The sequence below is a fragment of the Camponotus vicinus genome, unplaced genomic scaffold, assembly GCF_025532165.1.
Source record: "Camponotus vicinus isolate PSW18456_S1 unplaced genomic scaffold, iyCamVici1.0 SCAF_3, whole genome shotgun sequence".
NCBI classification, from domain to species: Eukaryota; Metazoa; Arthropoda; class Insecta; order Hymenoptera; family Formicidae; genus Camponotus; species Camponotus vicinus.
Window position 1 is genome coordinate 12,438,243 of NW_028141967.1, and position 17,107 is coordinate 12,455,349.

The window sequence follows — 17,107 nt, forward strand, 5'->3', positions numbered from 1 at the left end:
TATTGCTACATTTTGTTCAAGTTTTTAAAATACTTTATGGACCGTATAATGTATCCTATAATATTCATAATGCCATTCATCTTCCAAGTGATGCAATGAAGTTTGGACCATTAGACACATTCAGTTGTTTTCCTTTTGAAAATTATCTAAAGAATATTAAACATTTATTACGAAAAAGTGATAAACCATTGTCACAATTACGTAAACGATTAGATGAAATGGCAAATTTTAATGTCACAAAAGTAGAAATTAATTCAAATGATTTATTTCCGTTACTATTAAATTCAAATAAAAAACAGCTACCTATGGGTGTTTCTGCGTCCCATGATGAAATAAAATTTAAAAATTTTACATTATCATGTAAACGAAACTTAGATTGCTGTTGTTACTTAAGCGATGGATCCATTTGTAGTGTTTGTTATATCGGTAAAAAAAATAATCATCCTGTAATCCTCGGAATTACTTTGAAAGATCCACAGTTTTTATCTAATTATCCCTGTAATTCATTAGACCTAAAAATCTGTTGTGGTAATAAATGGTCAAAATTAAAAGAATTTAAAGCCACTGAAATTACTAACAAAGCTGTTAGATTATTTTTTGGAGATACTAACTATTTTTTCCCTATGCTTCATACAAATAAATGACGTCAGTTTACAAGTAATCACATTTTTTCTTATTGAAAATTGTAATAAAAGTAGTATTTGTATATAATATTATATATAATCTAATTAAACATTATTTTACATTCAGATATGTATTTCGTTGCTTTTTCAAACGACTGGTGTGCTACTGTACCAGCATGTTGGTTAAATATAAAGATCAAGAAATTAAGATGGCCACCGAAAAATAATAATGTCACTATTGAATGTAAAAAAGCATCAGAACCAAAAGAAAATTGGAACACAATATAGTACAACAGACTATTATATTAGGACCGTTTGGTAAATTCAATTAATGATAAGTAACTGGTTATCTTAAACATTTTTTACTGTGATTATTATTAAAATTATTTTATTCAAGGTACTTATAATGAAGCCAGAGCTGTAGAAATTTCAGTGGTAGATATTTCTACTAACGATGAAGAGGCACTGGTAGACATTATTAGTAACTCTCAGAAACTTCCAAAGAAACGTATTATTAAAAAACCGGCATATTTACATTCATCTACTGACGAGAAAGATAATGATGACGAATCGATACGTAAGTATTAGTTTATATTTTCTCCAACAACACAATACTAATAAAATTAAAGTTTATAATGTTTATATAACAGTCAAAAATAGTATTAAGACGAATGCTGCGCCTGTAATAGCGGATCCACCAAAAACCTATAAATCGCATGTTAATAACAAAAAAATAGAAACTTCAACAGGAACAAAAAAAAAGGTACAAATAATTCTTTATATTTAATATAACTTCATTATACTTAAAAATGTATATAAATTAAAAGATAATTCCCTAATTAAAAAGAATTCTTAATATTAATTCTTAATATTTATAAAAAAAGTTTCAATTTACATATAAATTTAATAAGTTTTTAAGATAATAGTTTCGTTTTGATTTAGTTTCTTGTACGATTTTTGATTGAGACGCTACATTAATATTAATATTATACAGAAAATACAAAATAATTGTCTTGTTGTATTAATTTATCTTAATCTTTTAGTATTAATTTTTTATATCAAAATTGATCATTTCTTTGTGTATTCCCTAAATTGTGAAGCTTTTATTGATGTCTTTAACATTTTTGTTCTAATTATTTTAATAGATTTAACAAAGTCTTGCAGCTATGAAAATGCTCAAAAAGATAAGCAAAATAATGATAACAACAATAATGATTTTTCTAATGAATCATTTGAAAATGATGAATCATTACCCTTGGATTATGGAGATTATTTGGCAGATTATTCTTTCAAACCAATAAAAGAAATAAAAACAACTGTTAAACCTGTTCATGAACATATTGACAAAAATTTGAAATTTCAAGAACATGTAAACATGAAAGAAAATTTACAATTGAAAAATGTTGGTAAGTTTCGAAAAAAAAACATAGAACATAAATTTACTCTATTATTATGTAACATTTGTTCAGAATATCCAATTTTTTTCTTTAGATTCACATCGCTCACATAATCAAGATCTGTCAATTTTACATAATAAGCCTAAAATTCTCAGTGTAATTAATACAAGTAAGTTTTGTTGTGCATTCACAGCATGTACTGCATAAAAAAGTTTTAATTACAAATATTAATTTTTAATTTATTTTAAATATGCTTTATAAAAGCATTATTTCAATATTATTTCAAGAATGTTGATTAAGATCTAATTAAAAAATTGTAAAAATAGTTGAGTACAGAAATTTTTTATTTACTACGCTGTTTGAAGTTGATTTGAAAAAATTCAAACATTAGTTCTTTTTATTTAAATTTAATTTTTATTTTATTAACAATAAACTGAACTTTTCATTAAACCATTATTTTATAAAAGATTTAATCGAATTCTAAATTATAAATGTGATATTATATGTATGTATAAGCGAAATTATATTATTTATCTTAAGTTAATGAATCTTATTGTTTTGGTTTAAATAGATATACCAATAGGAATTGCAACATCTGCACAAAAAGAACAGGAAGAAACTCATTTTCAAGATTCTAATTTTTCTGACAATGAGCAAATATGTACTAATGCTTTAATTAATGATGATACAAAGGAGTCCTCTACGCATCAACATCATACGTACTGTTGTAGTAAGTACAGTACAGTAAATAAGCTTGCTATACTGAATAAATACATTTTTAAATACATTTTTTAAATAAATACATTTATAGAGCTAAATACATTTTTTACTCAATTTTTTGGTAACTTTTTGAGAGAAGGAAAAATGGTTTAAATTTAATTGAGTTGTATAAATTCAATTAAAATATAATAATGTCAACTGACTAACATTACGTTTCTTTTTGCAGAAGCATGTCGTCATAATCTACAAGTTATTTTGCATAAGATAAATACAATTGATATGCATTTAGTAGATTTTTATGATAATGAATCCCAGCGAAATAATGAAAATAATCTATTACCACAGTTTCCGATTGTTACAGTTCAAGAATTAGAAAATTTTAATAAATTATTAAGGGAAGATGCAATAGCTCGTACACAATATGTAAGTATTTTATGTATTACACTTTCTAAATTTTTTAAAAACTTGATTTTAATTTTACAATATAACAATAATGCTCATAATTATGAATAATTTCTAATTACATTGATTATTTGTCTTATCTATCTAATTATCTATTTATCTACCCACATAAGAAATATATAATTTGTTATTTTTCATTTTAATCTTATAAATAAACGTACAAGCTTTTTTATTACAATTTAACTAACGATATCGATTAAATTTAAGGTCTGTAATTTTAACTGTTTTTGATTATATTATAATACTAACATATTGTATTATTTTTTAGAAAAAAATAATTAAAAATATTGGCGGTAAAGATGTTAAAAAACATGTTCGACAAGCCTTGACATTAATATTAAATGATGAATTGTCATGTAAATTATCATGGACAGGACAGAAAAAAACTATCAAAGTAAAAGATATGAAGTTCGTGGACATAATAATAGATACATGATTTTTATCTTCAGTCACATCTCATCACATCTTTTTTATATTCCTTTGAATCACTATTATTATTATTATTTTTATTATTATTTTATTTTAGTAATAAAAGTAATAATAAAAATAAAATTAGTATACATTAGTAATACAAAATTAGTGATGTAATAACTTATGTTGTAAAAAATAATAACCATAGTTGTTTTACTAATATGAAAATGGTAACAGTAATTACTATTTTTAAACATTATCATTAAAGTTTTACATCAAAAAATTTATTTTTAAATTTTGTTTTTATTGTAATTTGTTCATTGATACTTGTTCAAAAGTCTTTATTTTTAAATTAAAATTATTACAAGTCTATATTCAACAATATTTAACTGTAACATCCTTCATCCATGAATTACAATAACAAATGTCCTCATGAGTCTCATAAAAATTGCCAATCATAAAGTAATATGAGTATTTTTGTTGCAGTAAACTTTATTTCCTAATTATATAACTTTTGATTTCAGAGACTATAATTAATTCTGAGCGTAATTGTACAATCTTTGATGTACAAGAAACCATTCAAAAATGGCTACAACATGCAAGTGATAGAGTGCGTTACGTTGAAAAAAAACACGCTGAACATAATTGAAAACTTTTGGCATAAAATTTGTTTTTTTTATTCATAATATTTTATCTTCATAGTTTATTGTTTATTTTATAATGATTTGTTTTCTTTTTTCATAATAATTCATTTTATTTCTATTAAAAAATTTTTCACAATTTTTTTATTTTATATTAATATTATATTAGTCTATAAATAATATGTATTAAAAATGTTAAGTTCCGATTAATATTCTAAATATAACAGGTCTGCATGGTTTTGATGTTTGGGTGAAATGAAGTAGTTTCATACGTAATTTTGTGCGCTGAATCCGAATCTGACCTCGGAATTTGCCCATCACATCAGGTTTCTAAGACAAATAAAGTTAAAGATGTAAAAAATGACTTTATCAACTTCATGTATTTATTTTAGAGACTAAACTTTTTAAAATATTTTCAATAATGCCATTATATATTATAGTAGTAGTCTTCCCCTTCAAAATCCTTTTCTAATCATTTTCGTACGATATTTTGTTCCCAAGATACACTTCAAAAATATTAAAAGAATAAATAGATACATGTATAAATTTTTAAATTTTCTATAACTTAACTAATATATACATAGTATATACAGTACAGTACAAATTAAAATGCTGAAAAACAGCTAAATGATCTTATTTGAATGAAAGTTAAAGAAAGTTAAGTTATAGAAAGTTAAAGAACTGATATATATTTTGCACATGTATTCATTTGTAATTTTAATATCTTTAAAGTTGTGTATATCGAAAACAAAATATTGTAAGAAGATGATTAAAAAAGATTTTGAAGGGGAAGACTAGTATCATGCAATGGCATTATCAAAAATATTTAAAAAAATTTTGTGCCTCTAAAATAAATATATGAAATTGATTAAAGTTAAAGATGTAAAAAACGTCATTTTTTACATCTTTAACTTCATTTATCTTCGAAATCTGACGTGATGGGCAAATTCCGAGGCCGGATTCTGATTCAGCGCACAAAATTAAGTAGGAAACTACTTCGTTTGTTCAAATATATGTCTCAAGACTGTCTATTTTTGTGGCTTGTGTAATCAAACCGTCCAAAGTTCAATAAGTTTAATTTATTAAAAGTCAAAAAATGTATTTTACATTATAAATATATTATATTATAAAATATATGTCTTGGAAATCATTCATTCTCTCTCTCTTTAAAGCTTCAATTTACTCTGAACACTAAAGAAACACGAAGCCTCTGATGAAATATTTAGCAATAAGCTCTCCAAAGGAAAAGATGTGAATGACAATGTAAAGGATGAATATAATGAAGAAAAATATCGTCCTTTATTATCAAAAACCTCTCTTGGAGAGCTTGCTAAATATATCACCAAAGACTTTGTGTTTTCTTAGTGTTTTGAATGTTTTAGAATATAAGTCTTATTAACTTCATAAACATGAACTCCTACAGATATCTAGTTTAAGATATCTTTGTGATTTCTATTACAAGATATCTAAAAAAAAGTAATCTTTTTGATGACTATCAGAAGAAATCTTTTTTCTCTCTCAATACGACGCATAAGAGCTCTTTCTGAACTCATTATGTTGTCTTTCTAAAGAAATTTTTGGATGTCCAAATCTTGCATGAGAGAACATTAAGAATTCTTTCTGTTATCAACTTGCTATCTGGGTATGGAACAGTATGCCATAGTAGAGTTCATTGATGGACTGCAAATGATACCCTCTTCTTGGATAACCAAAAATAATAAATATGCATATTGGCCTACTTTTACATCAAACGAAAAATTTAGAAAAGCTGTGCAAAAATGTATTTCAAAGATGGACGATTGGCCGCAACATGAAATAAAAAGGATTTTAGCAACTGCAAGTAAGTACATACAAAAAGTAAATTAAATAATTACATTAATATACATAAATAATACGTTAATATAGATAATTAATTGTATTCTTATTTTGTTGCTCATTCAATATTCTTCAATATTAAAATAGTATTAAATATAGTATATGTTTGTAGCATAACTTATAGACAATTTTTCAAAAAATATTTTTACAAACTTATAATACTTACACTTTAGAGTATAATTGTTAAAGTAAAATATATAATTAACAAGCATTTTTTTTATTTAAAAATATAAACATTTTTAATTTTATATTTACTATTTGTTATATATAATTTTATTTTTTTTAAGGTACATATGAAAAAGGAATTAAAAAATTAAAAAAAGCAGAATTTATATCAGATTTAAATTCTGAAAGTGAAGATAATGATACTTTAAAAAGGAGTAGAAAATATAGAGCCAAGACTGTTATAAGTAGTGAAGAAAGTTTGAGTGAAGAGGAAAAACGTGTTCGTGTACCATCGTATCCAAAGGTTCCACACAAAAAAAATCTTGATAAACAGTCGTATGAAAATTCAACAATTAAAATGCCATTGAAAAGTTAGTAAAAAGATTTATAGCGTATATTAATATAGTAAAAATATTTATAATATATACATTACAATAATAATTTTACTTATCATTTATATAGATAAAAATGTATCAAAACTGACCGAATATGAAGATAACAATTCAAATATTAACCTAAACAAAACAAATGTAGAAACATTTTCTTCAATAAATAAAAATACAGGTAATCGATAAAAATATGTATAATAATTTTTACAACAATAATTTTTATAATAATTTTATTTTTAGTATCGCGCTTTCAGTATTTTTATATTTTTAGTATATTCAGTAAATTATTATATTTCAGTATTATTAAAATAGTTATAAACTAATTTCATTTTAATATTTCACATTTTTTGTTTTTTTATTCTTATAGGACGTGATTTTAATCAGAATTATGTCAAAGAAAAAGAGTTCAGCTCTGAAACTTATGAAACTGATTCTACAATTTGTAAGTATTAATTTGTATTATTTTGTAATGTAAATTTCCATGTATTCTATATCATATTTGTATGTATTATATATATTTTGTTTTAAAACGTATTTTTTATTATTTTATAATATATTATATACTATTTACAGCAACAACAGATTTTCAACGATATGTTGTACGAAAATTATTGGATATAGACTTCAAAATATCAACAGTACATGAGGAAGAGAAAAATATAAACACTAAATTAGATAGTATACAAAATCAAATCCAAACTTTTGTATTAGATGATGGAGTGAAAAACAAAGATGTTGAAGTAGATTACATGGAATTCTTTCCGTTACAAACATTAGAAGAGCTAGAAAAATTTGAACAACAATTAGTTGAGAATAAAATAAATCGTAAAGCATTGGTATGCGTATTTTGAAAAATAATCTTTAAAAATAATTGAATCGAAAAAATTACTTATTTATATTTTTAATTTCATTTATAATTATAATTATTTTATTTATTTATAAAAAAATTTATTATTTATTTCATTTTTAGATTACACAAGTGGCACGAATAGGTGGAACGGATGTTAAATCACTTACATTTAACATCTTACGTAGACTTCTGAGTGATTCAGTTGGAAGTTTATATAGCTACATTGGCGGAAAGAAAAAACGTTCATTTTTCGATTTATATTTACGAAAAATTATATTTGGTAAATACAATTTCTATTTATTATTTATAATATTTAAACTACTAAAATAAGTACTTGAGATATTTTTCTGCACATAAAAAATATTGTTAACAAATTCAATTATTTTTTAAAGATTATTTAATTACATCAAATTGGATTTTTCAAAATTATTAAATATTTATTTATATACATATTTATGTATTACTGTATTTATTAATGTTTTATCATGTTTTTTACTCATTCTTATAATCTTACTTTGCTTTTTCAGTTCAGAGAATATTTTATTTTTTGTTAATATCTATTTTTAAATATTTTACTAAATATTTTTTTTTAATACTATTACCTTTTAACATATATTATAGGTGCTGTACGAATCTATTTTCCTGAGACTACCGAACAGAAGATATCAGAACCAATTAAATCCTGGTTAAGGCATGCAAGTGAGCGTAGCATGAAGAAAAAAAAGTATGCATGATATTTTTTATAAATTTTATTGAATAATAAAATAATATTATATATTATTTAAAGTTTTAAATTTGCTAAAAAATTTTGCTTAAAAATTCTAGCATGGATAAGAGAGCAGATACAGTTTCTACACAAGAAGATGAGGACCAAGCAGAAGAGATGACTTTAAATGAATTAACTGGTCCAAATATCTAAGAATAACGTCTATGGTCCAGATATTTGAGTCATTGAAAAAACGATTGCTGGCTTTGAAAAAATTTGATATTTAATACACGAAGGCTTGATGACCGAGGTTACGTCCAACATTTCGTCCATCGATGGTGTCGATTATATCTTGACAAAAAAGCAAAAAGCAGTAGCTAAACTCGCGCTAGTAGTAAGCTTACTAGGCAGTAAACTTGGACTGCGATCCGAAATGCGCTCACAGTGCTGAAAGCATCGCTCTGTCCTCGTTTGATATTCGTTATGAAACAAAGACAGATGATGCTTATAGCGCTGTGAGTGCATTTTGGACCGCAGCCTTGGTGGTAGTAAATTTATTAACCAACGCAAGTTCTGCTTATCTGCTTTCTGCGTTTCTGCCAAAATGTGAATTCATCTTTATTCTTTTATATTCTATAAGAATATAAAAAACTAACGTAAAATGAGATTTCCTATTACTTTAAGATGCAAGTATTTTTATTTTATTTTATAGATATAGGTTCAGTTATTTTATAATAGCTATCGATTCAGTTATTTTATAATAGATATAGGTTCAGTTATTTTTCAATATTTTCTCAAATTAAAATAATATCTAATGCGAACAAATTTATAAGTTTTACATAATGCTTCATTATCAGTGCAAATGTTTGTTAGTTACTCAAAATGATTATATTTTGAAATATTATATTTTGTTATATTTAACATTTATTATATATTCTATATATATTAATATGTTATAATATATATAACATATCTTATATAAATTATATTTATAGTGTATCAAAATTTAATTTTAATTATTCATTAAATTGCAGAATGTTTATTTCATTAAAAAGAATTTTGTTTTTATATGTTTCAATAAATTATATATGTGCATACGGAAAATATGCTCTTATATATACGTATATATGTGCGAAAATAAAATTAAAATTAGTTAAACAGAATTCATGTATGTGTAAGTCTAAATTTATCCTTAAATTATCCTATAAAGTACCTCAATAACATATTCAGGATGTATTATGGACGTTTAAAAAATTACAACGTCTTATGGATATCTTATGGACATTCGTAGGACTTTGAAGTAGGATGTCCTGAGGATATTTTTAGGCATAGCATGAGGCGCTCATTTGCTATTCCTCAGGACATCCTGAAAAAGTATGAGGAATATAACAGGATATCCTCTGCACATCCCGCAAAGAAAAGAGGATGTCCTTAGGATATCCAGAAGATATCCATGTGCTGTCTGGGTATGATCTTATTGTCTCAAACTTTTAAATTAGTCCGAATTATATACATTACAAACACATACGATAATACATCACTAATAGCGACTTGAACCTGATTTTTCAAGACTGGCATCTAATGCTCTAGAATTTTAACAGAAACACTCAGTGAACATTGTAGAGCATTGGCATAAAATTTACATATATTTAGTGATACTATACACATGCAGCAGGAGCATATTATTCTGTACACTGACTAATATGAATAACAAAATAACTGAATCAATGAATATATATATATATATATATATATATATATATATATATATATATATTCGTGCAGAGTAACATGCTCTTGGTGCATCAAAAAATATATGTAAATTTTTTTATTACGAAATTATAATTAATAAATATTTTTTTCAGAAGTAATCATCAGTATTAGTGGGAAAAGTATTTCATCGCATAAAATTCAAGCTGTAATTAAGAACTGGCTACAGCATGCTGGAGATCGAATAAGTCAAACTATGAAACGACATGAAAAAAAGAAATGAAATTTTTTGAAATATTATAATTATATTGATTTTTATTTTGGATTTTTCTTTAAGCTTTATATTGATTTTTTTTTATTTTGGATTTTTCTTTAAGCTTTCAGCTTATAATAGAATTTTATTTTTTAAATATGTGCAATAAAATATGTATAAGAATGCAATAATTTTAAGTATATAATAAGAAAAATGCAATTTTTTTATGTTTATAAAAACAAAATAAAAGTATATTTTTATACATGAAAGAAAAAAAATAATATATACCACATAATTTCTAATGTTTGTATAAAATGTATAAATTATATATTTATCATAAAAGAGTTGTGTATATATATATATATTATACATATATTATTATATATTATTGAGTATATTCTTTCAAATAATAAAATATGTAAAAATATTATAAATAAAAAATTCCTAAGCCATATCTGACTACGCATTGAAGATTAAGATTCAAGATTAAAGTTGAAATTAAAGTCCATATCAGATTACGCCTACGCATTGAAAATTTAAGATTAAAGTTGAAATTTGACTAATCAGGACAAAGAAACTTTAGTTCCTTTTGTTCTGATTTGTCAAATTTCAATCTTTAATCTTAAATTTTCAATGCGTAGGCGTAATCTGATATGGACTTTACCCAATAAACACATGATGGAATATTAAACATTTATTAAACGTAAAGTTAGTATAAATGTGGTATAAGTATATCAGATAAACGTTTTAATTTTTATGGTTTTTATACAATCGTATAATATATGATAATGATATCCGTTTTTATTACATTTGCATAAAACAAAACGGATTTTATGCGTTGAAAAATATTATATAAGAATACGAAAAGAAACGTTTAGTTTCTAAAATGTATCTGCGTCTATTTTATTTCTTAAAATCGTATATTTATGTAATCGAAGAAACGTTTATTGAAAACGTATATAATTTATGAGAAAAATCTCATTTATAAATGTTTACAAAATTCTATTCTATAAATGGTATAATCTAAGTCTTAAAAACGTTAATAAATTGTTGCACGAATAATATATACACACCTGATTTTACAACTAAAATATTATACGACTAATAAACATATTTTATTATTATATATATTTGACTATATTTTGAGTTAAATATATATAATATCATTTTGCAGTACTCTTTTAGATGACATTTATAAGAAGTCATGCTAGTATTCTTTTAGATGTCATGTATATGAAATCTTTTTTTCCTCTAAAATCGACGCATTAGAGGACTTACTGATATCATTATGTTATCATTCAGATGGAGTTTTCAGACGTCCAACTCTTAAACCTTAGTACTTTTAGAACTCTTTTTGATAACTTATTGCTCACTGGGATCTATTAGATATCTATTAGATATTCCCAGGGATATCCACGAATATATAGGAAACATTTATTAGACGTGCTTTAGATATCCAGATGTCCGCCATTCGAGATCTCATAAATATCCATAGGATATCTACATAAATATCCACTAGATATTCATACAATATTTAGTGGATATTTCTGTAGATATCCATTGCATGTATACTGGATATTCATCAGATTTCTGCGTGGATATTTATTCAATGTTCCATAAATATCTACAGGATATGTAAACCAATATCCTGTAAATATCTATACAATATTCAATGGATATTTATTATATATAGATACATTTATTACGTATATATTGATATTTATTTTTTAATGGATATTGATTTAATGTTCTGTATATAGATACCATATATAACGGAATTTAAAAAAAAATTAACCGTCTGCGGTTAATTATATGGAGCTCTGGAGCTCCTCGCAAAAGCTAGAGGACATGCGGCTATCTTTGGTAGATGCGGATATCTTTGGTAGATTTTCAGTAGATATGGATATGTGGATTTTATATGGATGTTCAATGGATATCCTTGATAGATTTTCAGTGGACATGGATATGTAGACATTATATGGATGTCTAATGGATATCCTTGGTAGATGTTCAATGGACATGGATATGTGGACAATATATGGATGTTCAATGGATATCTTTGATAGATTTTCAGTAGATATGTATATGTGGATTTTATATGGATATTCAATGGATATCATCGTTGGTTATTCAGGAGATATAAACATTTTAGACATCTTTTAGATATCTATTGGTTATCCATAGTGGATATGGACATTAAATGGATATGTAGATATCCAGTAGATATCCATTAGATATTTTCTTCTGTGTGGGAGTATAAACGTTTAGCTAAACTTATAGCTTATATGTCATAACTCTAGAATCTTACTAAAACTCGCACATTGATTGGTCTAATGTTGGTTCAAACGGTATTGTATCTTGTCATATAATCTTTGAATTTGTCAATATTTTTGAGTTTGTTGCTATTCTTGAGCTTTAAATGAGATCGGTCATGTTAAAAATATAAAAAAGAAAATATTAATGGAAAAAAGAAAATAGTGTTCGAAACTATAGTCGAACATTAAAAAATTAAGATTCAAATAATTGTACTCGATTAAAAGGAGAGTCGAGGGCCCGACCATCTATTCGGCGTCCCTGGCAGCCGCTAGCGAGACATCGCTTTGTCAGCACAAATCGTAAAACAGCGCTCGTCCTTCTCTAAAGATCTAATAACAACAATTAGCACGTTAGACCGATAAATTTAAACGTTGTCTCGGTCATCGTCGAGTTCATGAAAAATCTGGATCTTTCGAGAAGGGCTTGAGTATAAATTGACGCGATCGGTGAGTGCAGCGCCTTTTGTCGAAAAGTCTCCGGCGCGCTCATTTCGTTTTTTTATATTAAAAGTTCTTTCCGTTGCTCGCGGAATTTATCGATTCTTTCCGTTGCTTGCAGACTCTATAAAATTCAGCTTGAATTTTACGCATCGAAATTATACATTTTTTCGGTCTATCGTTATTCTTTTGTCCGTTAATTAAAAGAATGTAAATTTATTAAGACATTGTATTTGTGAATTAGAATAAAGGACTCTGTACATATATATATATATATATATTCTCTCGCGCCGCGCTCACTTCCCGGTCTATTCTCGCGCTCTCGCAAACAAATAGAAAATATAGAAAATGGAAAATATTAATTGTAAGAGGAGCGAAAAAATAATATAATTAAAATATAATTAATAATTATATTTTAATTAAATTATTAAATAGAAGAGAAAGAGAATTAATAATTATATTTAACGTTGTTTATAAATTCTCTTTTTCTTTTATTTAATTTTTATTTTATTTTTTCGTCATCCGAAGATGATAATATAAGTTTATATGTCATGTTTGAAATTATAGTAAATGCTAGTTATATTTCTTAACCGTAGTTTAATTATTTCTAAACAGCCAAAATTGGCCGTTTAATATAAACCACAGACTTCTAATATAACTAGACTGCTAACTCCCCATATTTTGCTTATATAAAATGTCCTCACATTTTATGTACTAACGTGACTTATTCTGCACATGCGCAGATACCATCGATATAGATATACAGGGTGAGCCATTTTAATTAACGCACGCAATTATTTCGGAAACAAAGCATTTTAGAGAAAAATGTTTCAGACAAAAGTTGTTTGGTTTCGAGGGGGCCATAAGATGGTATCATTGGTTTGACCTTGAAGAGTTATTTGAAGGTCACATGAAGGTCAGTTTCAATTTCTTAAATGGAACCTACTATTTGTCATTGCATATTCTTGTAGCTTATCTCGATAGCTTTCCAAAACACTATAATTAAGTACCTTTTCGTTAAGTACTTTTTGAGTTATGAGGCTTGAAATAATTTCTTAATTTTACATAAACCGTAAAATATCTTGTAAAATATTCATTTTTCGATTACCTTACCATAATACTTTTACGTACAAAATAATGAGAGGAATCAACTGGTGTAAAAAAAACACAGTTGTTTTGAAGAAAAAATATGTAATTTGCAATTAACAATTCCATATTTTTTCTTAAAAACAACTATGTGTTTTCTTTACACCAATTGATTCCTCTCATTATTTTGTACATAAAAGTATTAAGGTAAGATAATCGAAAAATGAATATTTTACAAGATATTTTACGGTTTATGTAAAATTAAGAAATTATTTCAAGCCTCATAACTCAAAAAGTACTTAACAAAAAAGTACTTAATTATAGTGTTTTGGAAAGCTCTCGAGATAAGCTACAAGAATATGCAATGACAAATAGTACATAATAATAGACAAATAGTTCCATTTAAGAAATTGAAGGTGACCTTCATGTGACCTTCAAATAACTCTTCAAGGTCAAACCAATGATACCATCTTATGGCCTCCTCGAAACCATAAAACTTTTGTCTGAAACATTTTTCTCTAAAATGCTTTGTTTCCGAAATAATTGCGTGCGTTAATTAAAATGGCTCACCCTGTATATCATATACTTAACCTAGCTTGCGTATGTATATACATATAAACATGCGTTATCGCAGAGCGCATGCGCAGAATAGAATACCTTTATATACCTATCTGTGATTTGTATATAAAATCGAAGCCGTCTTATATATAAGGAGTTAGCAGTCTAGTATATATAGAAGTCTGTGATATAAACTCAGTTTATGTACGTTTAAACCTGAGAAAATAGTTGGTAGAAACCAATATTCGATGAATTCCACTTTCGAGTTAAGCGTTTTTTTTTTCGCCACCTAGCGGCGAGGCGTGAAACTCGTGGAAGTATATGAATATTTCTATTTATTCATTGGATATCTTTGGTAGCTACTTAGTGAATATACACTCACACACAAAAAAACAGGCCACAATAATAAACGTCGACTTAAAAAGACGACTTTAAAGATGGAAGCACATAAAATTACAGGAGCCATAAGCAGAATGCAGAAGTCATAGCACATGCGCTATGATTCTGAATTCTGCCTATGGCTTTTGGATTTCCAATCTACATAAAAATACATAATGCATAGCCACAGGCATAGTATGTACAGTAGCGCAACTCTCTGTCGGCACCTTTGATGTTAGCGTGGGTATAAAAATGAACTGCACATGCGCTTGGTAGGTAACCAATCACGGCAGTAACCTTCTGTCTCGCTTGCTCTCTCTTTTTTTCTCTTTCTAACCTATTATACACACACTATACAGGGCGAGACATCTGACATCAGAACATACACTATACTGGGTGACTGATCTGAAATTGTATATTTCAAATGAGTCATCCAGTATAGTATATGTTCCGATGTCAGATGTCTCGCCCTGTATAGTGTGTGTATAATAGGTTAGAAAGAGAGACAAAGAGAGAGCAAGCGAGACAGAATGTCACTGCCGTGATTGGTTACCTACCAAGTCCGTGCATGTGCAATTCATTTTTACCCACGCTGAAATTGCCAAAATTGCGCTACTGTATATACTGTGCCACGGGCATAACTCACTGTAGCCAGTTCTAAAACGTATCGCGTTAAGCGTCGTCTACAATGAGATTTTAAGGAGACTTAAGGCGTAAGACTTAAGAAATTGACCAATCACAGTCAAGTATTAAGAGAATACTCGACTGTGATTGGTCAATTTCTTAAATCTTACGCCTTAAGTCTCCTTAAAATCTCATTGTAGACGACGCATTATCAAAAAGAAATAATTAAGGACGAATATTACATATTATATTTATATACGTAAGTATTATCACTATTTAATTTTCTATGTAATGAAAATACAAACTGACAATGATCGTATATAATTATTCGTGTTAATAAATATAATATGTAATATTCGTCCTTAATTATTTCTTTTTAATAACGCGATACGCTTTAGAACCGGCTACAGTGAGTTATGTACCTCAATATAGTTAGCAGACAAATTCAATATTTCGCATTTTCTATTATTGCATTCGTTTGGGAATCATTTGGGCAAGTTTAGGAAAGCATTTTCATAGTTTGGGAAATAATAGTTTATTTATAATTAATAGAAATAAGTTCGGCGTATAGTTAGCAGAAATAATTTAAAAAAAATTTTTTTTTTTTAATCAACGTAGAATTATTTGGGAAACACTTCTGTAACGGTCTCATAGTTTGGGAAATAATAATTTCAATGTAATAAATAAATAAAAATTTCACGATCATATAGTTAGCAGACAAATTTGATATTCTCTATTATCTATTAAACCAATCGCTTGGGAATCGTTTGGGCACATTTAGGAATAGGTTCTCATAGTTTAGGAAATAATAGTTTATTTATAATTAATTAAAATAAATTGAGCGTATAGTTAGCAGACATAAATATTTAAAAAAAAATTTTTTTTTTTTAATTAACGTGAAATTATTTGGGAAATATGTCTGTAATGTTTTTAACGTTTGGGAAATAATTATTTCATCTGAAAATCGGTAAATATGTCGATGAAAGGAGCCCGCCTCGACCTCCCCTGGCAAAAATGAGACGTTTGTTTGGCGTTTACATGAACGTTTGTGGAAGTTCGTCGAGAGTTTAAAAACGATTAGTAAAGAGTTTGTAGAACAAAAATTGCAACACTGCAGCGTTTAAAAGACGTTTGTACGTTATAGCGTAAACGTAAACGTTTGAAAAGTCTGAGTAAACTCTGTACACGAAGATGTATCAACGTTTACTGAACGTACTCTGAAAAATGTTACCTCAGCATTGCAAAACTTTCATGTAACATTATATAAAGAGTTTGTAGAACAAAAATTGCAACACTGCAGCGTTTGATAAGCATTCAAAACCCAACAGCGTTATGTAAGTGCTCTTACAAAGTTTGAAAAGCATATAAACTCTCAGAAAACCCTCACTCAACGGTTGTTAACGCTTTATAAAGTTTCTTATTTTCGCCAGGGTCCGGGAACATAGCCGGGCAACTTCGACTTTTTAAATTTTTTTTTTTTTTTTAATCGTTTGTTGGTTAATTTCT

General features: G+C 26.6%; 2 protein-coding genes across 2 annotated transcripts; both read left to right on the forward strand.

Moving 5' to 3' along the window:
- The first annotated feature begins 1,014 nt into the window (after nt 1-1,014).
- LOC145968068 (uncharacterized) lies at nt 1,015-3,663 on the forward strand. Its single transcript, XM_083093301.1, has 6 exons — nt 1,015-1,200; nt 1,769-2,029; nt 2,115-2,189; nt 2,592-2,750; nt 2,967-3,163; nt 3,471-3,663. Exons 2-6 carry the CDS (start codon nt 1,999-2,001, stop codon nt 3,636-3,638), a joined length of 630 nt encoding a protein of 209 aa, XP_082949427.1. The 5' UTR covers nt 1,015-1,200; nt 1,769-1,998; the 3' UTR covers nt 3,639-3,663.
- Nucleotides 3,664-5,883: 2,220 nt separating this feature from the next.
- On the forward strand, nt 5,884-8,678 carry LOC145968067 (uncharacterized). The gene is made up of 8 exons (XM_083093300.1): nt 5,884-6,094; nt 6,417-6,665; nt 6,757-6,858; nt 7,051-7,125; nt 7,257-7,519; nt 7,654-7,813; nt 8,155-8,257; nt 8,359-8,678. The coding sequence occupies exons 1-8, from the start codon at nt 5,899-5,901 to the stop codon at nt 8,450-8,452; spliced, it is 1,242 nt and encodes a 413-aa protein (XP_082949426.1). The 5' UTR covers nt 5,884-5,898; the 3' UTR covers nt 8,453-8,678.
- Nucleotides 8,679-17,107: the final 8,429 nt, after the last annotated feature.